The following is a 24,591-nucleotide window of genomic DNA, read 5'->3' on the forward strand; positions in this document are numbered from 1 at the left end:
TTCATAATCATTTTGAAAACCACCTTGTGTTATTTGAACATGTGTTTATGCATACAAAATACTTGCCATGGAATTTGGTGGTTTCTGAACATGGTCGTTTTCTTGCAGACATCTCATTACCCAACTAGGTAACATCATCAATGAAACGCTTGCAGAAGCAGACAACCATGCTCAGGGAGCACCAAGGCCCCCATTGTTTAACCCTGAACTACAAACTCTCTCTTTTGTTGGTAAAGAGCTTTGATGTGGTTGACAATTCCAGCAGAACTGTCACTTGTACGGGTACACAAATCCACAGATAATAAGGAGAGGCCTTTATAGAGTGGTTGCGCTGAGGCATCAAGAGCATACAACACCTTGATATTTCCTGCAGTGTGTTGGAAAAGGCAATTTGCTCACTTTCCCAAGCACCTGACAGAATGGTTCACACAACCCCAAGAGGTGCCCTTAAACTCTGGGAAGGAAAGATCACCAAGGCTGCAAATTAAGATTTTACATTTTTGCTTTGTGGATTTTTGCAGCTCACTTGGAAGGCTGTTGGTTGGTTTGTTTACCTTTTATGAAAAACCACAGTGCAGTTTGGCATAACACTGTAAAATTCATGCAGTTTTTGAGAAGTGAAAGTACAAAAGCCTCAAATGGTTTATTTCCTGTACTGAACTTTGACGGAACATTTCCCTCCGATAGATTGTGTGACGGTTTATGTGTTACCTGATCTCGCGGAGCGGTGCATTAACCAACAGTCTGAAATGATAGGTGATAGGTTGCAGAGCAGACCCCCCTCTAAGAACAATGCAGGACATCAAGCAATTTTCATTAGCAGCCAATGTGTGGGAATGGGACTTCTTCCTGGTGCTCTCTGAGTTATTTTCCTACACATGATTCATTACTCAAGCTAGGTGAGACCATCAGTGCTATGATAATGCTAGCACTGATGATGCTACCTCTGAAGAAGATGGGCAGTTCAGAATATGAAGTATAATTTCAATACACACCCTGGACAGAAACTGTTTAAACTTCTATTCTCAAAATGATGCTATAGGGCAGTGGTTCTCAACCTGTAGGTCGGGACCCTTTTGGGGGGGGTCGAACGACCGTTTCACAGGGGGTCGCCTAAGACGATCGGAAAACACATATTTTCGATGGTCTTAGGAACCGAGACACCAATTTTATGGTTAAGGACTATAAGTCAAGGACTTTATAAGTCAAGGACTATGCCTGGCTCTTCAGTATGCAAACTTTATTGACATCCTTCCTCTTCAGCTATTGCATTTTAAAAGTGGAACTTAAGTGACCTGGTTTCTAGACCATATGAACAAATCTTGGTCTACCTACAGTTGCAATGAAAGTCATTTCGCAAGCCCATCTGTGGCCAGATTTCTCACGATTTGATGACCGGTGTTTTTTTTTTTTTCCTGTCATCGTAACCCCAACGGCTTGAAATGAATTAGCTTCTTGCCGAGAGAATGTTCTTAGTTTCTCCAGCCTGACGTCTTCACTTAACATACCACAGTAATCTACTGTTCATTGTGTAGATACGATGGTGATTCTAGTCATATGGCATTAGCAGCTGTAAGTAAGTAGCTGTGGGGATTTACAAAAGAACCAAAGAGCATTGAGTTTGAACAGTGGTGCTTGTGTGCTTAAATGAGCAAATGTGCTTTATATTAGCATCTGGCATTAAGAGGCTTCCTTGTAATATTTCAGCAAATAAGGGAAATAAGTTGATGCCTAGGTTGATTAAACCCAGATATTTGTAGCTTGTAAATCTTGACTATAGCTTTGCACATTAATGAAAGACAGACAGTTGTGGTTTATTCAATAAGGTGCGATGAAAAAATGTATGAGTACCATGTTGGTCTTTGCTTTTTCCCCCCAAAGGTGCTTTTTTCAAGAGCAACTGGACTTTCTGGTTTTTCTTTGAAGAGGTGTCGCTTCTTATCCAAGAAGCTTCTTCAGCTCTGACTGGATGGTACAAAGGGGATATGTAAGTCAAAGCTGAAGAAGCTTCTTGGATGAGAAGCAAAACCTCTTCAAAGAAAAACCAGACAGTCCAGTTGCCTCTTGAAAAAGCACCTCTGGGACAACCATGACCTGGATGAGACTGAGAATCTCCAAAGACATCTTTTGCTTTCTGTTATTCCTCAACTTATGACCACAGTAGGGACCAGAACATTCATCATTAAGCACTGTAGTTGTTAAGTGGAGCATCATGTGACCCAACCTAATTTCACAACCTTTTTGCTGTGGTTATTAAGCAAATCACCATGGCTGTTAAGCAAGATATTGTGTCTGCAACTTGTGATCTTCTCTGCCAGGTTCCCCATTGACTTGGCTTGCTGGGAACATCACACATGGCGATCACATGACCTTATAACTTTTCCAGGGCGCTGCGAAGGAGAGTCAAGCAAGGTTTAAATACAGGCAATCTGCCCAGAACTGAATTGAAACTTTAAGTCACGTCTCTGGTGCGGACTATCTTCAGTTTTTTTTTAATTCAGCTAGCCCAGTGGATGCGCTTTCAAGTTTCTCTCCAATTCTACGGATTGCTTGGACTCTCCTAGAGTTAAAAGTAGGGAAAATTCCCTTAATGTGTTCATCTTGAGCAGGCTTGGTGAGGGAAAATTCCTTTCTTTTCAATTCGGCTGTTTGCTCACCTTTTCGGTCCTCCTGGTATCCTGGGTTCACTTGGGCACCGTAGGGCCACAGGCAGCTGTCGTGGGAGGCGCGTGGGTCAGTGCCGACGCCAGCGCTGTCGCAGCACCCCTGCTGCGGTGGGAACCCCCGCTGAAGGCTCCGTTGCTGCCGCCCATGCTTTGCATTCATTCATTTAGTGCCTGTGTTAATGACAGTACTGAAAAAAGTGATTTTATAAGTGGAGCTTCTATTCAACCACAGAAAAATAGAACTAGGGCAAGTTTAATCTAAATTTGATTTAGTGGATTTGAATGGATTTACTTTGGCACATTTTGTGCTATGAAATTAGAGGCAAGGTAGTTGTTAAGTTTTCTGTTTGGGAAAAAATAAACTATGTTACTGGTGGGGACCAAGAGCCACACTCAATGTTCGTGGGCTTGAGATAGGATTGAGGTTTGGGAAATTGAAAAGATTTCGAGCAGAAAATTTGGAGGGTGGCTGGTCTTTGCTGATTTTGGAAAAGGTTAGCAGGAATGGACCCAGTTAGGGTTTTGTGGTTTCCACAGTTGAAAAAGTCACACATAAAGGTAAAGGTTCCCCTCGCACATATTTGCTAGTCATTCCTGACTCTAGGAGGCAGTGTTCATCTCTGTTTCTAAGCTGAAGAGCCAGCGTTGTCTGAAGACGTCTCTTGTGGTCATGTGGCTGGCATGACTAAACACCAAAGACGCACGGAACACTGTTACCTTCCCACCAAAGGTGGTCCCTATTTTTCTCCTTGCATTTTTACATTTCTTTGAACTGCTAGGTTGGCAGAAACTGGGACAAGTAATGGGAGCTCACTCGGTTACACGGCACTAGGGATTCGAACCACCAAACTGCCGACCCTTCTGTTTGAAAAACTCAGCGTCTTAGCCACTGAGCCACCACGTCCCATAATTAATAATTGGACAAGCAAACTTTTTAATTGCTTTTAGCTACTTCTTTTTGGGCCAAATACTGTAAAACCAGTCTGAGTGCAGCATGATTTTGAGAGATGATGATAGATAAAGTATCATGAGAATATCAAATGTTATAAAAAAAATCATTCTGCAATGTTGGATTGAAATGATGGCGATAAATGTGTAAATGAACTTTCCCAGCATCTGTTAAATGGACATCTGTTATTTTATTAGAAAATGTATGTTGCCAGATAATTAATGAAAGCTAATAAGATGGCATTGCTTGTTTTTCTTTTAAATCTACTAAAGGAAAAAAAAAAGGCAAAAGCATGGATTACACTCTTTTTTTAATCCACTTGTGTAATGTGTTTGGACCTGGGAGAAGACGAAGAAGAATTTATTCCCAGTGGAAACTGGGAATGGAGGAAGGATGGGGAGGAAAAATAGTTTGCCCTGAAGACATAAAAATGGGAGAAAGACACATAAGACACCCTTGGAGGGTTACATATGATATAGAGCAGTGTTTCTCAACCTTGGCAACTTGAAGATGTCCGGACTTCAATTCCCAGAATTCCCCAGCCAGCATTCGCTGGCTGGGGAATTCTGGGAGTTGAAGTCCGGACATCTTCAAGTTGCCAAGGTTGAGAAACACTGATATAGAGTATTTCAGAATTTTCTGCTTCATTGTGCAATGCACTGTTTTTCAGCTTTGGTAACATTAAGATGTGTGGACTGCCAGGCTGGTTAGGGAATTCTGGGAGGGAAAGTTGTCAAGTTTGATAAACAATGGCTTAGGGCTATATTTGGAGGTTTGGGTTGTTTTTTTTAAAAGCAAAGGATATTTAATAGGGCTACTTCAGGGCTTATATATTAGGGCTAGCAAACTGTATGATCAGTTATTGCAGTCACGACTCATGGGACTCTGAAACAAGAGAGGAATGGAGACCTGAGGCTAAAGGTTATTCACCTTTGGGGTCAATATATAGCGTTTGCCATTGGTGTCAGCCTATAGCCGTGGTGGCGAAGGTATGGCATGCGTGCCACAGGTGGCACACAGAGCCCTCTCTGTGGGCATGCGGGCCGTTGCCCCAGCTCAGCTCCACCACGCATGCACATGCGCCTGTCAGACGTTATTCGCGCCTACTGCCGGCCAGCTAATTTTTAGGGTTTTGCCATGTATCTGCAGATGGCAGGGCACATGCGGGAGAAGGGCATGCATGTACGGTGGGGGAGGAGGGGGTCACGCACACATGCATGGGGGAGGTTACACATGGGGTTTGGCGCAACTCCCGCAGCCTGTTTTTGGTCCCAGGAGGTTGCAGGAAGGCCCACTAAAAATGGGACATGGGGGGGGTCGCACGCGCATGCACAAGGGCTGGGAGAGTGCAGGGTGTGTGTGTCAAATGCGCATTGCATTGTGGGTGCAGGCACATGTGTGCTTGCTTTCCACACGCGGCAACAAAAAGGTTAGCCATCACTGGTGTAGGAAGTTATCACCCAGCCCTCTCCCAGAAAAATGAAATATCCTAGGAAATATTGAAAAGGCAGAATATTTCTCTGGATATGAAAAGGAAGAAACATGTTTTAAAAGACAGAATAGCTCCCTGTAGCTTCCTGCCCATCCCCACTTTGTCAATGGGCCATTAAGAAGGCCAAGCTAGTCCCTTTACATAATAAAGAGTTCTGCACTTCAGCTCCAGGGGGATGGGATTAAGGCATGATAATATTGGTCCTTTACCCAACTCGCCACAGGGCATCTGAGAACTCAACCAAACCTGTATTCAAAACGCAGCCTAGAGAGTTGCTCCTGCATGGCCCCATGGGAGTCTGACAACCAATCAGAATACAAGCTCAAGATCAAAGGCCAGAGAGGGCATAAAACCAGGGACTCAGCATCTCAGTCCTTCCTTCTCTTTTCTCCACCAACATTGAAGCATGTGGTCACGTTTTCTGTTCAGGGCTCAAGCCATGTGGTCCTGTCCACCAATAAACCATCTTTCCAAGCAGCCTCCATGTCTCCAGTGCCTTTTTCCCCCACTTGGAGCCGAACCCAGAAGGACATTTCTTTCATCACTGGTCAATAGAATCCAGAATTGACTCTAGATAATGGCATTCAAAATGAAGTCTTTGGTTGATGGAGAAGCCTCTGCTTTAAATGCAGAGCACTTGGAGATTAATCCTTGAGAATTTAGTACAGGTAGTCCTTGTCTAATGACTGGTCACTTAGCAAGCTTTCAAAGTTAAGAAGGACACCCCCCCCCCCCAAAAAAAAGGTATTTTCAGTGCTTGGAAACCAGCTCACTTTTAAGGCCAGTTGCAGCCTTCCACAGCCATGTGGCTGAGAATTATGTTTTTCGCCGTTTTGGGGCCTTTTCAGCCAGTTCTTGCAAAAAACAAAGAAACATTGATTAGTTTTACAGTTGTATTTGCTTTAAAGCCATGTTTGCTTTATAACTGCCGTGTTCACCATCCAAGCGCCACATTCACTTAATGACCCCAGAAAAGAAGTCGTAAAATTGGGTTAGTCACATGGATTCCTTGACTTACGCCTTGTCATGACTTACGATGAAAATTCTGCACTCCATTACAATTACAATTGTAATGTAATTCTGCATTACAATGACAAAGACTACAATAAGTAGTCTTAAGTCAAAGACGACCTTGGCTTCCCCCTTCCAACATGGATATCTGGAAAAACCTCTGGCCATTACCTATGAGAGTGGTAGACCAAAGACTTAGTTTATACACTTTCATGAACTGGTCTTCCTTCTTTCTCTCACAAATTGCTTTGTTTGCTTGTCTGACAGTATTACATATTATTTGTAAGCCGCCTAGACCAGGGGCCTCCAACCTTGGCAACTTTAAGACTTGTGGACTTCAACTCCCAGAGTTCTTCAGCCAGCTTTGCTTTGCTAGCTGAGGAATTCTGGGAGTTGAAGTCCACAAGTCTTAAAGTTGCCAAGATTGGAGAGCCCTGGCCTAGACCAGGTAGGTAGGCAGGCAGCAAATAAATTTAACAAACAAATCATATACATACACACCTGCAGAGCAGTGCTGTAATATCTTGTTGCTATTGAGTTTGATTGAGATATGCGGGTGTTCAGAGTGATTAACAAGAATAAAATTAATAATGATAAAGAAATATTAGAAGGAAACGCATATAAATGAAAAATCCACTTTCCATTTCTGGTTGTAGCAAAAAAGCTGTAGATAGATAAGGTGACAGAACTTTAAATGTGCAATTAATCAGAACGCTCTTTGGAAGAATACAGGAGGTAGTGACTTGACTTGAGGCCAAATGTTTTGTTGGTAAGCAAGACATTCTTTACATGAATTTTGTCCCATTAAATTTTACAACCTTTCTTGCCATAATTGCTAAGCGAGTCACTGCAATTATTAAATTGGTAGCAAAGTTGTTAAGTGAATCTGGTTTCCCCGTTGACTTTGCTTGTCAGAAGGTTGCAAAAAGGGATCCCATGACCCAGGACACTGCCACGTCATAAATATGAGTCAGTTGCCAAGCGTCATGGGTTTTCATTATGTGACCATTAGGATGCTGCAATGGTCGTAAGTGTGAAAAACGGTCATAAGCCTTTTTTCCTCAGTGCCGTCGCAACTTCGAATGGTTACTAAACAGACTATTGTAAGACGGGGACTATCTGAATACGAGATAATTTTCCCTGGAGATGAACAGACAATACGGATGTTTACCAAAATGGGAAGAAATAGGGTGGATTTAAACATGATATGTAGGTGGGTATGTTTGGGAATTAAAATAAAATGTTTGATATTATAAATGTGTTCCATTTATTTATGTGCACTTGTGCCATGTTGAGCATATTAATTTATTGGAGCGCATATAGGGGAAGATTGCTGTCTGTTCTTTTTAATTCAATAATAACAATTTTTCATTGGGACAACATCTGCAATTTTTGGCACTGTACTTAGTTCAGGATTCAGTCTCTATTGTCCATACAGGAGCCCCTTTGAGTTATTATTTAATGAACCACTGGGTGAACAAATTGGCTTTTTCAAGCCGCTTAATGAAATCTTGCTGCATAGTAACAGGTGCCTATTCTTTAGTTCCAGTGTTGAGGCGTCTGATGCAGAGGGCAAAGCCATTGCAATGGCAGGATGCCCCCGAAAACATTTTCAGCAAAATTGCACTGAATGCTCAGTTCTGAATTATTACAGCATTAAAAGAAAATAGCATAGCTATTGTGATTCATGAAGGGAAAATACTTTTTTTTTAACTTACACCAGCTAGGCAAAAATATTCCAGGACCCTTGTCAGAAAAGAACCCACAAAGAGAAAAGTTACCAATGAGGCCAGGCAATTCTGTAGCTCAAGTCATTCTCGAGATGGTGAACGACGTCCACTAAATGTTACTGATGTCAACTTGCATTTAACATTTGAAGGGCTAAAGGGAATGGCTGCTTTCCTCAGCTCTGAAAGTATCAAGATCATTAGTTCTGTAATTTGACTTGTGCCATGAGTTGTGCTCAGAGGCTTTGTACACCTAGCAATCATTCATGGGCAAAAATATGAGCAAGTGTGACATGCCTCGAAGGGTAGCACATCGAAGAAGGTCACTTGCTCTCTGTCATGCCAGAAGGACACAGAATAATGGACAGAAGTCTTTTTGTTTATTCATTTACTAGCTGATAACCCAGCGTTAATGTACTGTTAATGCTGGAAGTGGGGAACGACAGAGTTGGAAGGGATCTTGGAGGTCTTCTAGTCCAACCCCCTGCTTAGGCAGGAAACCCTATGCCATTTCAGACAAATGCATATCCAATCTCATCTTAAAAACTTCCAGTGTTGGAACACCCACAACTTCTGGAGGCAAGTTGTTCCACTGATTAATTGTTCTGTCAGGAAATTTCTCCTTAGTTCTAGATTGCTCCTCTCCTTCATTAGCTCCATCTATTGCTTCTTGTCCTGCCCTCGGGTGCTTTGGAGAATAGCTTGACTCCCTCCTCTTTGTGGAAGCCCCAGAGATATTGGGACACTGCTATCATCCCTAGTCCTTTTCATTTCCTATGCATGCATGGACCCGTGCCATATAACTGGATATAAAAGCCTTGTGGTCTCCATAGCTATTGTAGATGCTTAGCTTACTGTGGGTGAGAATGGAAGTTCAGGAGACGGGAGGTGGATGTCGTGAAAAACTTTCAGAACTGTGCAAGGAAGAGACATTGCAAACCATTTGATGGTGCAGAAGCTGTCTCTTCACCTTTTTCATTACAAATACTGCCTGTTGTGGCTTTTGCTCCTGCGGTGATGTTTCATATTTCACCTCTTGAAGCCTTGTGGAGAGGGAAGAAATAAATAAAAGTTTTAGGAAGGAAAAGTAATAGAAGGCCCTCCAGTTCGTGTCTGACACACGAGATTTATTGGGATGGGTGGCGGTGAAAGGAAACGTTTGTTAAGTGGAAACAAAGGATTTGTATTAGCAGCAAAAGTCCCATGACTCATTATCTATAAAAGTGATTATATGTGATCAGGGATTTTACAGTATTTTGCATCAGGTCACCATTGAAACCTATCCTGAATAATTTAAAGCTTCCATTAAACGATTTCTCATATTTTGATTCCAAAACGTCAGAAAGTGTTTCTTATTTGCCTTCTTCTGTGTCTAATTTTGTTCTTCCGCTCTTCCTAGTTATTCAAGTTTATAGCATTAAGCAATTTATATCTGGCATCATTTGAGTTACTCAAAACAACTATGAACAGACAGGAATGTGGATATCTAGATTGGTAAGCCGTAAAGAGCTCTCACTATTATTACTTTGAAGAGGGGGCTGGTTAATTGTAATGAGTTCACTTTAATGAGGAATGCTTTCTTCCAATATCTTTTCCCTCTCCCTTTATACCCCTTTGAAAGATGCAATAAGAAGATTCTTTCCTTCCATTTCTTTTAGGGTAGAAGAAAGGATTTGAATCTGCATTTTATCAAAGTGTGTGCAAGAATGGATTACTGTATATATAGAACAAAAAAATAAAATAAATGACTCCGTGCATCTTATGAATGAGTGGAATTAAAGGGTGCGAGAAGAGTTATTATCTTTCACATGGTGGAGGACAATCATAACTCTGGGGCAGGGGTGGGTTCTGGCTACTGCTACTGCCGGTTTGCTCAGGGAGGCACCCATGCTTGATATGCACTTTGTGGGCATGCACAGTAATAAAAAAATGCTTCTGCGCATACATAGAAGTAAAAAACAAGATGGCGGCGCCAATGGGACTGCCGAGAGAACCAGTTTGGGACCATGGCAGGCCAAATTATTACCTATTTGGCCGAATCGTTCCGAACCGGTAGGAACCCACCTCTGCTGTGGGGCAATGATGTTCCATAAAGAAGGGGTGTTGTGGCCCTCCAGTGGCCAGCACAGTTGGCAGCAGATTCAGACAGTGAAGAGGTTGGGGAGTAACATGGGAAAGTCCTGGACTCTGGGGAAGGCTCTGATGAGGGCTCTGTGAGAAACACTACCTTAGACCATTCTTTTCTTCCAGTGGTATATAACAGTGATGAATTGCAGGATCGTGGAGATCAGTCCTATTTTTAACTAGATTTATATTGTTTAATTATGGTTTGTTGATCAAATCTGGATTCAGATATAACACTGAATTATTAATCACTTATGAACCAAAATGATGCACATTACACTACAGAAAAAACACTCTCCAAATTGCGAACATTGGCATCTAATGTGACGTGGAACTCAGTTTTCTGTGATTTATTCCATAAACCTTGGATATCATAATCTGTGAACAAACCAGAATAGAATAACAGAGTTGAAAGGGACCCTGGAGGTCTTCTAGTCCAACCCGCTGCCTAGGCAGGAAAAACCAGACCTAAGCTGGACTTTGACAAGAGTAATTTGATTTCCTAACCAAGTATGAAGCTGCTCCGTGTATATGTCATACGCTTTTTGTTGGATATAATGGTTCCCCTCACACATATGTGCTAGTCGTTCTCGACTCTAGGGGGCGGTGCTCATTCCGTTTCAAAGCCAAAGAACCAGCGCTGTCCGAAGACATCTCCGTGGTCATGTGGCTGGTATGACTAAACGCCGAAGGCACACGGAATGCTGTTACCTTCCCACCAAAGGTGGTTCCTATTTTTCTACTTGCATTTTTACATGCTTTAGAACTGCTAGATTGGCTGAGACAAGTAACGGGAGCTCACTCCATTACACGCGCTAGGGATTCGAACCTCTGAAGTGCCAACCTTTCTGATCGACAAGCTCAGTGTCTTAGCCACTGAGCCATCATGTCCCTTTTGTTGAATATGGCAGTGAATAAAAGCTCACTCGGTTAGATCCAAGCAGCCTTACTGCAATAATTTGCAGATACCTATCTGGAAGGTGCCAATTTGGAGGAGACCTGGACGATGTTATGGATTTTTGCTTAAATGGCTATTAGCAGATGCAGAAGATGGTACAGTCCATTACTCAAGTCCGTACAAGGCGTGCATAAATTGTGACTTCTGAAAAACGGATGGATGACACCTAAAATGGCCAGGTGTTTTAGTACAGGTTGGAGGAAAATGGACCTTTTTGGAATTCCATGTCTCTGAAATGGATTGTTTTGCAAATGTCTGTCTCAGAGATTTGCTATATGTATGGAAATCTCTTCTGTTTTTCCCCAACGCTAGTTCTCCTTGTTAGCTGTCTGGGTCAACAAAACTGGCTCATTTTGCACTTACAGCTGTAAATTGGAGTCCATGCAGAATGACTCCTAGCAACAGCCTCCTGTTGTGAGTCCATATTTTGCTATTAAAGCTGTTAGAAATCCTGAATTCTATTTGCATTTGAGCCAATCCTTTATTCAACCTCATTTTTTGAATATGTAGTTGATTGCAAAAAAGAGGGGGTACTTGAATGTTTTTTCTCATGTTTTTAGTTTTTTTTCTTTTTGTCTTTTGTTGTTCTTACAGTGATATTTTCAGTTCAGCCTCCACTTTACTGTAAAATTTCTTTTATATATGTTTATGTGTTCCTTTCCCTTTTCTTTGTTTTCACTTTTTGTGTTTGTTACCTACTTAATTAAACAGTGCAATTATCAAGAATGCAGTTGCTTACGGCCAACAATTTCCCTGGATTTTGCTTTTAATGATGGACATACTTAAACACATTTATTGGCTGCAGTGGTCTTTTAAAAAGCAAGTTTTATACATTTTGCTGCATGCAGCTGAATAATCTGCTGCTTGACAAACAATAGTTGCTTTGTTATTTTTATTCTTTACCTTGTACTTACTTTCTCTCTCATTCAGTGTCTGAAAATAGGAACTCACGGCTATGATGGAAAAAAACCAAACCTAGAAATATTTTACTTCCGTTTCCATTTTCTCTGATGTACTTTAGTCTTCCTGGACCAGATAGAAATATCCTTCAAATGGGCACTCATAAGATCTTTATGCCAAAGTGTTTTGGCCATTCCCATCTTGAGAAATCTTCTTTGCCCTCTAAACTGGTGTGAAATGGCGCGTTTAAGACATTGGTTTGGGTATTAACTTTATCTCTGTGCTAGTGGCTGGCCTTGTCTTCTATACATTATCAAGGCAATCATTCTTTTTCTTACAATTACCTAGGCCAGTGTTGGCTAATCTTTTAGTTGTTGCATGCCGAAAATGCCTCCTGCACTAACTTGGAAGCCAAAACAGAGTGGGGGGGGGTGGCATGCTCCCTATGCCCCGTTTTGGGCCTGGAAAGCCTCCTGCACCAACCTGGTGAGCATCCCTGCATCCCATCTCTCATGCATGCATGCAGGCATCCCCTGCATGCCAGGGGTGGGTTGCGGCTGGTTTTAATACCAGTTTGCAATCCGTGTGCAACGCGTTTGCGTCCTTGCGTCACTCGTGCATGTGCACTGTTCAATATAAATTGTTCTTTGTGCATGCACAGAACAGTTTACAGTGAACTGTGCATGCGCAGTCACGAAAAACAAAATGGTGGCGGCCCAGCGGAGGCGAGGGAATGGGTTGGGGGCATGGCAGGCCTGGGCCGCTGCCGGTTCTGTGACCCAGGCCTGAATTCCACTACTGGTTCGGTAGCAACCCACCTCTGCCGCATGCGCCCTGCCCTTCATGTATGTGCAACAGTGACCTAAACACTAGTTGGCTGGTGGGAGCCATATGCGCATGCATGGTGGAGCTGGGCTGGGGCAACGGTTCGCCATCACGGACCTAGTCAACCTGACCAATTTGAGATGAACAGAGCCAAAATGGATCCCCCACCCAACAGACTTTGTTGATTTTTGAACTTTACATTGCAATTTCTTTTGGAAAAGAGATTTGGATTCGGCTGTGAATTTGATCGACTGATGTTGTGTGTTTATGTGAATATTTTGCTTAAATTTTGTGAGAGTCAGTGGCAATCAGGGTATGGGAGCACGTCCCAGTTACAAGCCATCCAAAACTTCACATGTACCTTATTGGGAAAGAGAATTCAAGTATCCTAAAACCATTGAAAATGAAGCACGGGCTTCTTTATTTTTTTAAAGCGGTCTCCATTTCAGAATGCAACCAAAATAAATCAGAAACCCCATGTGTGAATAGTGCTCTTAGGAAGCATTGTTTGGATTCGGTTAAAATGTCTGGTTTGGGCTCTCTTTAATTTTCTCGTGTTTTCTTTTTCTCAGGATCCTGCAGGCATCTTTGAACTGGTTGAACTGGTTGGCAATGGGACTTACGGACAAGTGTATAAGGTAAGATTCATGTAACTTCTGTGTACACGGGAGTATATGCGAAACATTCCTTTGCTTACCCTTCTTTTATTATTTTGGGGATTCTGAATTATTGATTTGAAGTTCTTTCCGTTTTCTTCAAGCTTTCGCAAAACCTCCCGCAACGGTATAAAATGGTGAAAGGGAACACCACAATGTCCTGTTAATTTAGCAAATTATGTATAATGGAAAATAGTGATATATAAATATAAATGGTTGGTAAAAAAAATTTTCTTTCACATGGGGATTATATAAAGGTATACTGTTACCAAATAGATAATCAAGAATGTAAGGGAACTATGATTTATTGGGGAAAAAATAATACTAATCGTAATTGAAGATATACTGTACAATGAAAGTGAGGTATTTAGTTGTACTAGATGAAAAATCTGTGATGGTAAATGTTATTCGAGAATATGGATGTTAAAACACCTGTAACCAAACGACATGCTATATGTGATGATGCTTTTTAAAAAAATTGTTGTCTGTATGTGTTGTCTGTGTAATAAAAATAAAAATTTATAAAAAAAAATTAGTAAATAAGCAGACTTCAAGAAGTTGTGCAGGGGGGGGAGGGAGATTCCTAAATTGATGCGATACACTACGGCTGTTCTTGATAGTTTAATTTGCTGGATTCCAACAGAGGCATCCCATATGTTACTGAAAAGGGTGAAAGATAAAGCAATAGGACAATCTTCACTAACATAAAGATCACCTTCTGGGTTGAGAAACTCTCACAGCTTTCCAGCTGGTCTGAGCAAACCTGTAGTATGACTTATCCCTGTTTAGTCCTTTCACCTTTACTTTATTTTATTGTCGTTGTACACATATACACAGTATGCACCTACAAGAAAATTCACATAACACCCAGAGTCCAGGCCCAACACACATAACAATCCCCAAACACACCCCCATCCACCAATATATATATATATATGGTTTTTTATTTGTGCTGATAAATAAATAAAGGATGCTGCAACCATCAGCACAAATAAAAAACCACAAATAAAACAAAGGCAACAATAAAAATATTGGGTTTCTGTCGTGATGGACTCTTGTGACGAGCCGATTGACAGATGATGGAAGCATATATATATATATATATATATATATATATAGATAGATAGATAGATAGATAGATAGATAGATAGATAGATAGATAGAGATAGAGATAGAGATAGAGATAGATAGATAGATAGATAGATAGATAGATAGATAGATAGATAGATAGATAGATAGATAGATAGATAGATATATATATATATATATATATATATATCCCACCCCTAAACCACCAAGCATCCACACAACAGACCAAGTAGTGCTGTCCAATAGCTCACTGATGGTGGGCCTTTAGTTTATTGTTCAGTGCAATTATAGCTCTGGGATAAAAGCTATTCAGAAGACGTGTGGTCTTAGTTTTAATTGTTCTGTATCTTCTGCCAGAAGGCAACAGTCTAAAAAGATAGTAAGCAGGATGGGAGGAGTCTCTGAGAATGTTATGCAACTTCCTCAAACAGCGAGGTGCGAAGATGTCATCCAGAGCTGGTAGCTGGAGCCCGGTGATATTCTGGATAGTTTTAATGATTCTCTGTAGAGCCTTTTTGTCCGCTGCAGAGCTGCTCCCATACCATGCAAGAATGCCGTATGTCAGGACACTCTCAATGGCGCTGCAATAGTAGGACAGAAGTAGATGCTGAGATAGATTTATCTTCCCTTATCAGAAGACAAAGTTGACTCTTCTACAATATGAGGAAGGCAGATCCTCAGGACTATCAGCTTGATAGTGTGAAGGTGTTAGCATAGCTTTGTCAAACTGGTAGGCTTGGTTTTAGAATATCCATCTCCATGGCCAGCAGGCTTGGGGATAATGAGTTTGTAATCCAGTACTGCTGGAGGGTATTGCGTGGCAGAAGCCAGGGTTAACAGTGACTCTACGTGCAATCTGGTAATTTCAGTTGATAAGATGCTGAGATTGTATTTCACGGTCACCGTCAATTTAATTATGCGTGCAGTTGCAACAGGGAGGATATTTTGACTTGATTCAAATGACAGCCTTTGTGAAACTATTAAAGGTTGATGATTTTTTTTTAACTTGTTAATTGCTTGTTTGTTTTTATGATTACAAGAAGTGCTGTTTTTATGATAGGCCATAAGCATCATCTCTTGGGCTGGGCTGTCCTTTATAATTTCTTGAAAAAATCTTGCTTTTCACACATTGATATCCTTATGTCTCTTGGGCTATGACCAGTAGTCATGTGTAGGTGGTCCTTGCTTAACGACTCTCACTGGGATTGTCAATTCCATCAATAAGCAATGGGATTGTAAAGTGTAATATCACATCATTATGCCAATGTAACAACCGCAGTCCAAATTAGAGTTGAATTGTACACCCTTGTTAGGTACCACGAATGACTTCCTGCTTCTCCATTGACTTTGCTTGTTGGACGCCAACACAAATGTTGATCATGTGACCATAGGATGCTGCAACCATCCTAATTGCAAGATGGTTGGCAAATGCCCAAATCATGCTTACATAACTACAAGGATGCTGCAACATCCATACTATAAGGATCCGTTCTAAGTCTCCTTGTTCAGCACCATTCAAGTGGTCACTGAAAAACTTGTTAAACAAAGGCTACCCGTACAGGTAGTCCTTGACTTGCAACCATTTGTTTGGTGACTGTTTGAAGTTACAACGTTGAGAAAAAGGTTATTTGGACTTTGGTGACTTTGGACTAGTTTTCACATGTAAGACTGTTGTAGCATCTCCATAGTTACATAATCAACGTTTGGGTGTTTGGCAACTGGCATGTATTTATGACAGTAGCATATCATAATTTGTAACCTTCCCATCAGGCAAAATCAATGGGGAAAGCCAGATTCTCATAATAGCCATATGATCCTTAACAACTTTGACCAAAGAGATCATAAAATGGGGGTGCAGCTCACTTAACAATTATCTTGCTTAGCAACAGAAGTTTTTAGCTCAATAGTTATTGTAAGTCAAAAACTATCTGCACTGTCTTTGGAGGGAACTAGCTTAAGGACTGGAGAATAAGGATTTGCAAGCAGAAATTCTGAGTACCCTATTGTTTTATTTAACCTTGGAAAATAGGGTTTAAAGATAGGAAAAGATACATTTGAGCGTTTATATTGAGTTAAATTACTCTTGTATGTGGTTTTGAAAATGGTAACTCTCTCACAGGTGAAGGATTGGCAAATTTGGAAATAGTACAACTGAACCTGCCATGTTTTTTTGTACTCCTAATTTAATATGCATAAACTTTCTTCCTTCTTTCCTGCTCCTCAAATCTAAGGGAAAGGGAAAAAATAGAATTAGCAATAGGAATGAAATATCTATTCTGAAATCTGCTTTCTCTATTATTGTACTGCTGTGTGCGCATCTCTTCAATAAGCATGTTCAAAATTTGCCAGTGAACCAAGACTGGAACAAACATTTCTAGATGTTTTTGGAAGTGTGAATTTCCAAAATAACATCAAACCTTCGCTAAAATTATGATCTGCCAAAATTTAAAAGTGAATGGCACAGGAAATATTTGTTCTGGAAAGCTCCCCCCCCCCCGGCACTTACAATGCTGAATTTTGAAACGATTTGCTGAGTGATGTCTAAACTTTTCTTTCTGTTGGTGACATAACTATGATGCTGACCTAGTTTTAAGTATCTGGTTAGTACTGATAACAACTGATGGAAAATGTGACAACATCCTTTTTGAAAGCTTAATGTTTCAAGCAAAAAGCACAATAAAAATGTTTACTAATATTTATATGGTGGTCTCTGTATATTTATTTATTTTCCATTTTACTTCTTGCAGAAGCTTCAACCTATCTTAAGTACACTTGAAAAAAATCATTTTAAATATTAGAAGCAGTGCATGTATCATTAACAAAAACGTTAAAGAGGTGATCAAGAAAGAAATGGGAAAGAAAGAAATATTGGTATATTCACAGGTAATCTGTGTTTAGGCTTCAACAACCCAGATTAATTGATGTTCAGGCAAAATTTATATATTTTATATAAATTTATAAATTTATATATATATTTGGATATATTGAGTTAAACTCAGGGGTAGGCTGCCGGAGGTTTGCATGCGTTCGGGCAATCCTCCAGCTAGGATTCTGCCTGGTTTAGCGAACCCCCAAATGCCACACTTGTTGATCTCCGGGTGCGCTTCAAGGTGCTACTTGTCACCTACAAAGCCCTTCATGGTATTGGATCTGGGTACTTGAGAGACCGCCTACTGCCAATTACCTCCACGCGACCTATTAGATCTCATCGATTAGGCCTCCTCCGAGTTCCATCTGCCGGTCAATGCCGACTGGCAACTACGCGGAGGAGAGCCTTCTCGGTGGTAGCTCCGACCCTATGGAACGATCTCCCCGTGGAGATTCGTACCCTCACCACCCTCCAGACCTTCCGCACAGCCCTCAGAATCTGGCTATCCCGTCAGGCCTGGGGCTAAGACTGTAACCCGCCCGAATGGTATGAATGTTGTGTTTTTAATTATGTATTGTCTTATATGTTAAAAGTTTGTCTCCCCCCTCCCCTTTGGGTTGTGAGCCACCCTGAGTCCCCCCAGGGAAAAGGGCGGCATACAAATAAACTTCAAATCAAATCAAAATGGTTTACCATTAATGCAAGGAAGATGTAAGAAGACAGGATGTCAGATATAAATTTCAGGAGAATGTAAGTTCTGAGAATCAGCATTAGAGACCAGCTGTTTGCCATGGTACTATTAATGCGTTACAATAAAAAAAATAGTTGAAGCTGTGCTAAGCCATGAGTTGGTCCGTCAGGGCTCAACTCAATGCATTTGGTTATTCAGGCTCAATAACTAGTCGTTCATAAAGTGTAACAGCATCTCCTACTCTGCAGTACGTTTGATTGATTGATTGATTGATTTGATTGATTCATTCAGTTTTGTATGCCGCCCTATTCCCGAGAGACTCAGGGCGGCTGAGTTTGACCCAGGTGTATATTCTTGGCTCCCTATAATGCAGCTTAATTTGAATATGTTTTTATTTGAATGGGAGCACATTGTGGGTGGTGTATCTCTTTCATGTGAATCTGCCTGGTTTTATAAATTGACAATAACGAACAGGCTGTGGTGATACTCTTTAAGTTCTTGTCATGTTAATTTTCTAGCTTAAATTCATGCTGCGTTGAGGGTAAAACACAAGGCTGGATTTGTCCATTGTTCACTGCAAAAGACTTTTCACTTGCAGCGGATGTTTGCATTCATATGCATGCGTAAAGACCCACCAAACCACTGTGCCTTCTTTGAAAAAATTCTGGCGTGAGTGAACCAGATCTGACCCCCTCCTTTGTATGTGTGCTGCTAAGGAATGCTTTTAGGGTACAAAATGTATTAATTGTAGCTAGATCTGCCATAGCTAGTAATTTCTGCTTTTCTTCGTGGCAAGTGGGAGGAATTATTTCTCTTTAAAGATGGTTAGCTCAGGGTGTGTGCATCTGTGTTCTTTGTTTCCTCTTCCTCTGTTTAAAAAAAAAAATGCCTTCTCATCTCAAGGCTTATCAGATAGCGGGGCTGTCTCCCAAGGAAGGCCTAAGCGGTTCCTCAAAGCTTCTCTTTCTATTTTTATTGCTGTTTTGCAATGAAAGGAGACTGTGGTTGGTTTTGAAATCTCTCGCTGTTTGTCTACCACCTGCTTGGATCTAATCTTTATCCCCTTTTATTCTAATCAATGCCATTATTTTGTACACCTATTGAGCGTTCAGTAGGCATTTTTTGGAGAAAGGGGAGCAGGAAAGCGAGTGTCGTGCAGAGAAGTTCAGCGTCCCCCCCCCCTCCTACTCTCTGATTCAATTTGATGAAAGAGCGAATTTTCTTTTAAAATGTTCGGGGAGGAAAGGATGTTGAGTGAAATTTTTATGCAAGGAGTGAAAAGATAGCCTGAAGAGTTATGTGTGTATGTCTGTCTGTCTGTCTCTCTCTCTCTCTGTATCTCTCTCTGTCTCTGTGTATCTGTATCTGTCTCTCTGTCTCTCTCCCTCATACACACACACACCCTTCTACTACCTTATGTTTCATTGTACAGTCACATCTGTAATGGTTAACTATATTCTTGGCTTCCTACTTCCATTAAACCTCAATTATCATGTGAGAAAATGTGACGCGCTGACACGCACACACACATACACACACACACACACACACACACCCTTATGTTTCATTGTACAGTCACATCTTGTAATGGTTAACAGTATTCTTAGCTTTCTACTTCCATTAAACCTCATCATGTGAGAAAACGCAAACAATATCAAATATTTGAACTAGATACTGAGTGGTGAGAAAACCACACAGAGGAAAGATTGCATTAGGATAAGAGTGGTAGTAGAAGAAAATATATGTAGCTCAGGATGAACTGTGGAGTTCTGTGGAGCTAAGTTGTTAGATACAACCTAGAAGTAAGGAGGAATTTTCTGACAATGACAACAATTAATCGATGGAATAACTTGCTTCCTGGAATTATGGATGCTCCACCACTTTCAAAAATATACTGGACAACAACTTGACCGAGATAAGTCTCTTGCTTGAATAGGAGGTTGGACTAGAGGACCTCTGAAGTCCCTTCCAGCCCTATAAGCCGAGGTGGCGCAGTGGTTAGGGTGCAGTACTGCAGGCCACTTCAGCTGACTGTTATCTGCAGTTCAGCGGTTCTAATCTCACCGGCTCAAGGTTGACTCAGCCTTCCATCCTTCTGAGGTGGGTAAAATGAGGACCCAGACTGTGGGGGCGATATGCTGACTCTGTAAACCGCTTAGAGAGGGCTGAAAGCTCTATGAAGCGGTATATAAGTCTAACTGCTATTGCTATTGCTAACTGCTATTGCTATTAGCATAATTCTGTGTTCTGTGTTGGTTTGCAGATGTTTCGTTACCTGACTAAACATTGTCATCAGTGCTTGTGAGTTTGGGGTTTGCTCCCTGTTTATATTACAACAGTTCATTTAGTGACCGTTCAAAGTTACAACGGCACTGGAAAAAAGTGACTTATGACCATTTTTCACACTTATGAGCGTTGTAGCATCCCCGTGGTCTTGTGATCAAAATGAAGATGCTTGGCAACTGATAGCTGCAGTGTCCCGATGTCATGTGATCACTGTTTGAGATCTTCTGACTAGCAAAATCAATGGGGAAGCCAGGTTCACTTCACAACCAAGTTACTAACTTAATAACCGTAGTGATCCACTTAACAACCATGTCAAGAAGGTCACAATAAGATGTGACAAAACTTATGACACTTATTTTGTCATAAGATGTGACAAAACTCATCACGTCTCATTTAACGACATACATTTTGGGCTGTGGTCATAAGTCGAGGACTACCTGTGTACGGATCCTAACCCTCTTTCTGTAGGCTTTTGATTTCTTCAGGATTGCTCTGTTGAAATTTGAAGGTGACCCATCAAATTACAGGGGCGCCGTTTTCAGTTGAAAACAATTTAGGCCCTAATAAGCTCAAGGCACTTTCTTTATGAACCTTCCCAATATTTCCCCCCCCCCTCTCTCTCTCTCTCTCTCTCCCCCCTCTTCCTTCCTCTCTCTCTCTCCCTCCCCTCCTCCTTCCTCTCTCTCTCTCTCTCCCTCCCTCTCCCTCTCTCCCCTCCTCCTTCCCCACTCCTCCTCCTTCCTCTTTCTCCCTCCCTCTCCCTCACCCCCCCTCTCTTCTTCTCTCTCTCTCTCTCACACACACTGTGGTTGGGGAAATCCAGCCCTCCTTCTTCAGAGACATACCACACAATGACCTTTAGCAGGTGCAAAGAAAAAACACAACAAATAAAGTTTGTTTCAGCTGTGGTAGTTTTTAACAGAATAACAGAGTTGGAAGGGACCTTATAGATCATCTAGTCCACCCCCCTCCCAAGCAGGAGACCCTATACCATTCCTAACAGTCTCTTGTTGAAAGCCTCCAGTGATGAAGCTCCCCCAAGTTCTGAAGACAGGTTGATTGTTCTCACTGTCAGAAAATTTCTCCTTATTTCCCGTTGAATCCCTTCCTTGATCAGTTTCTATCCATTATTCCTTTTCTCGTGCTATTAACCAATGTGTAATTCAGTATTTTGTTTTATTTTACAAAAAGTATTCTCAGCACGATGAGGTCTAGAAACCTGCTCGCTACTAAATTTAAAACAACTCAGCAGAGAGGGAAGAGAATGTTTTTAAAGCTTGAATTTACATCCGTACCTTATGCATGGTGGTCCTGCTAGATAAAGCGTTAATTAGCTTCTGTTTGACATCAATCAACAGATTGTAGGAGTGGCAGAAAAATAGCAAAGGTTAAGAAACTGCTGCCTCTTGGGGTGTCCATCCAAAGTTACAACGGCATTGAAAAAAGTGACTTGTGACAATTTTTCCCAGTTACCATCTTTGAAGCATCCTCGTGATCATGTGATCAAAATTTAGGAACGTGGCAACTGGTTCACACTTGCGACCGTTACTGTGTCCCAAGGTCATGGGACCACCTTTTGCAACCTTCTGAAAAGCAAAATCAATGGGAAAGCCAGATGCACTTAACAACCAGGTTACTAACTTATCAATTGCAGTGATTCATTTAACAACTGTGGCAAGAAAGGTTGTAAAATGGGCCAAAACCCACTTAACAAATGTCTCACTTAACAACAGAAATTTCGGGCTCAATTGTGGTCCACCTGTACAGATATTTAAAGTATTGGTAAAACTCCTTTCATGAAGTTTTGCATTTTATGAATATATGCTCTCACCCGAAATCATATAGTGCTGTAATTAACTTAATTGCAGTTTTTGAAACCCCACCTCATCCCGTCACACAAAACCAGAGCTGCATCTTTTAATCTTGTGTTTGTTTTTGTGATTTCTTGCAGTTCTGAAGATCCATAGGTTTTAATTAATTTTCACTCCTCTCCCTTAATCCCTCTTACAATTTATATATTGATCTCCCTATATTTCTAGCCCTTTATTTTTTTTCTTGATGTATTTGATTAAAGAAATTGAATTTTGCAAATACTTCTGTATAACGTTTTATGCCAGCTTATGCAAAATTCACTGAAGTTTGAATATTCCCCACTAACCATTGATTGAAAAAAATCTGGGACTTTCACAGAATTGATTGAAAGATGGACAGCAATATACATGTTTTGGAAGGAGGGAGGGAGGGGAAGAGAGAAACAGAGAGAGAGAGAGAGAGGGAGGGAGGGAGGGAGGGAGAGGGAGAAGGAGAGAGATAATGAGAATGAATTAAGGACATATTAAAAAAGGGAAGGACATTACATGCCACTCACAAATTCAGATGATAATTGCTTGTATAAATCAATGAATCATCAGTACTAATATTAACCAGATTGCTTCAGTACTAAACAACCCTAATTAGATTGCATCAATACTCCATATCTCAAATACCATATACTTCATTCATAATACCGACATTTAGTGCAAACAAATCAAGCAGTCCACCGGCACTCATGAATCCATTTTTATATTGGGCTATTTTTATACAGCGTGCAGAAAGTTTTGCTTATTAAGAAGTCCTTGTGCACTTCAGAAGGTGGCTCTGAAAGAGGGGAATAGTCCCATGCAAATTGTCAAAACTGCATTAGTGAGACCCAAGGGAGGCCAAGACAAAAGACGGTGCTAATTGTTTGAACCCTTTTGCTGCCTTCATTACCTATCTGGAAGAAGGCTAGTGAATAGTTTAATTAATCATAGGCTCTGCAGTTGAGTGGCATAAGTAGGTACAGCAAATAAAAAATAAGCAAGGAAGGGCTGCTGGGGGTTCTCAGGGGTTGGGGAGACTCTCTAGCTAAGATTCTGTGCAGTTTGGAGAACCCCCAAATCTCACTCCTGGCTGGCCCCTCCCACCCAGTGGTGGGATTCAGCCAGTTCGCACCTGTTCGCGAGAACCGGTTGGTAACTTTCTAAGCAGTTCAGAGAACCGGTTGTTGGAAGAAATCTCCTTTTGTTTTTTCCCACTTTACAGGGCTAATCCTTTAAGGAAGGCAGGAAGGAAACATTCTGGTGTTGTTTCTAGCCTAATCTTTATTGCCCTGCTTACAGAAACTGCCTCTCCAGTTAACCCTTATTACCATTGTAACAACTAAGGCGAAGTAATAGCAATAGCAATAGCAGTTAGACTTATATACCGCTTCATAGGGCTTTCAGCCCTCTCTAAGCGGTTTACAGAGTCAGCATATCACCCCCAACAACAATCCGGGTCCTCATTTTACCCACCTCGGAAGGATGGAAGGCTGAGTCAACCCTGAGCCGGTGAGATTTGAACAGCCGAACTGCAGTCAGCTGAAATAGCCTGCAGTGCTGCATTTAACCACTGCGCCACCTCAGCTCCTTTTGAAGTGCCCTCGACCTGAGTGACATTGATTTGGCCATGCCCACATGATCACATGACCACCGAGCCCCCACCTACCCAGCTGGTCATTAGGGCAGAGAACTGGTTGGTAAATTATTTGAATCCCACCACTGCTCCCACTCCTCCCCTCCCAGGAGTCCCCACACAGCCCTTTTGGAAGTTCGGGTCTCCAGAGCCTGGGGAGGCCGTTTTTGCCCTCCCGGAGGCTCCAGTAAAGCCTCTGGAGGGAAAAACCGCCCCTCCCCGCCATGGTGCAGGAGGCTGATTAGGTCACATCCACCATGGCCACGCCCATCCAGCAACTGGGCAGAGAACCCCTTGTAAAAAAAATTGAAGGCCACCCCTGCAAATAAGTATTTCCTGGGGAAGTGTTGCTGAAACGGCTTCAGGTTCTGCATGAACCCCCATGTTCCCCAAAATGTACCGTTTTGATCTCTCAGTGTATGCTTTGTGTGTGGGGTATACATTTTGTTCTTGATCTATAGCTCATGTCACTTAGATCCCCCCCACCCCAATTATGAAATAGAGAGGGAATGAGAAGGCTGAATAAAGATTTCAGCATCTGCAAAAACCCTTGTTCAAAACAGATTTTCCCCACCTTTTTTTAACGGGATCAAAGAAACATTATAAGGTTAAATATTTCGGTGGAAAAGAGAGGAGAGCAACAGAGGATGAAAACAGCCTTATTTTCCCAGTGGCTTTTTTCACCCTGTTCTTAAAATAGCACAGTCTCCATAGTAGTGGAATAATATGGCAGGACAAGGATAAACAGTGATATTTGCATCGTTTTCTGGCTATTTCATTGCAAAGATGCTGGGTAGCAAGATAGTTTTTAGTTTTTTAAAAAGTCAAAACAGTATGAGGAGTAAATGATGAATGGGCTTTTCATATTTGTAGT

General features: G+C 41.4%; 1 protein-coding gene across 6 annotated transcripts in view; it reads left to right on the forward strand.

The window, feature by feature from the left end:
• TNIK (TRAF2 and NCK interacting kinase) overlaps positions 1–24,591 on the forward strand; it is a 348,933-nt gene that overhangs the window by 47,634 nt on the left and 276,708 nt on the right. For all 6 annotated transcript variants that reach the window (XM_087725246.1, XM_087725250.1, XM_087725247.1 and 3 more), the window contains exon 2: positions 13,225–13,290. In XM_087725246.1, the coding sequence (XP_087581372.1) occupies positions 13,225–13,290 (66 nt within the window). The remainder of the gene's footprint in view (positions 1–13,224; positions 13,291–24,591) is intronic.

This window comes from Thamnophis sirtalis, unplaced genomic scaffold (genome assembly GCF_051295495.1).
Source record: "Thamnophis sirtalis isolate CommonGarterSnake01/CBP01778 unplaced genomic scaffold, rThaSir2_p1.2 scaffold_11, whole genome shotgun sequence".
NCBI classification, from domain to species: Eukaryota; Metazoa; Chordata; class Lepidosauria; order Squamata; family Natricidae; genus Thamnophis; species Thamnophis sirtalis.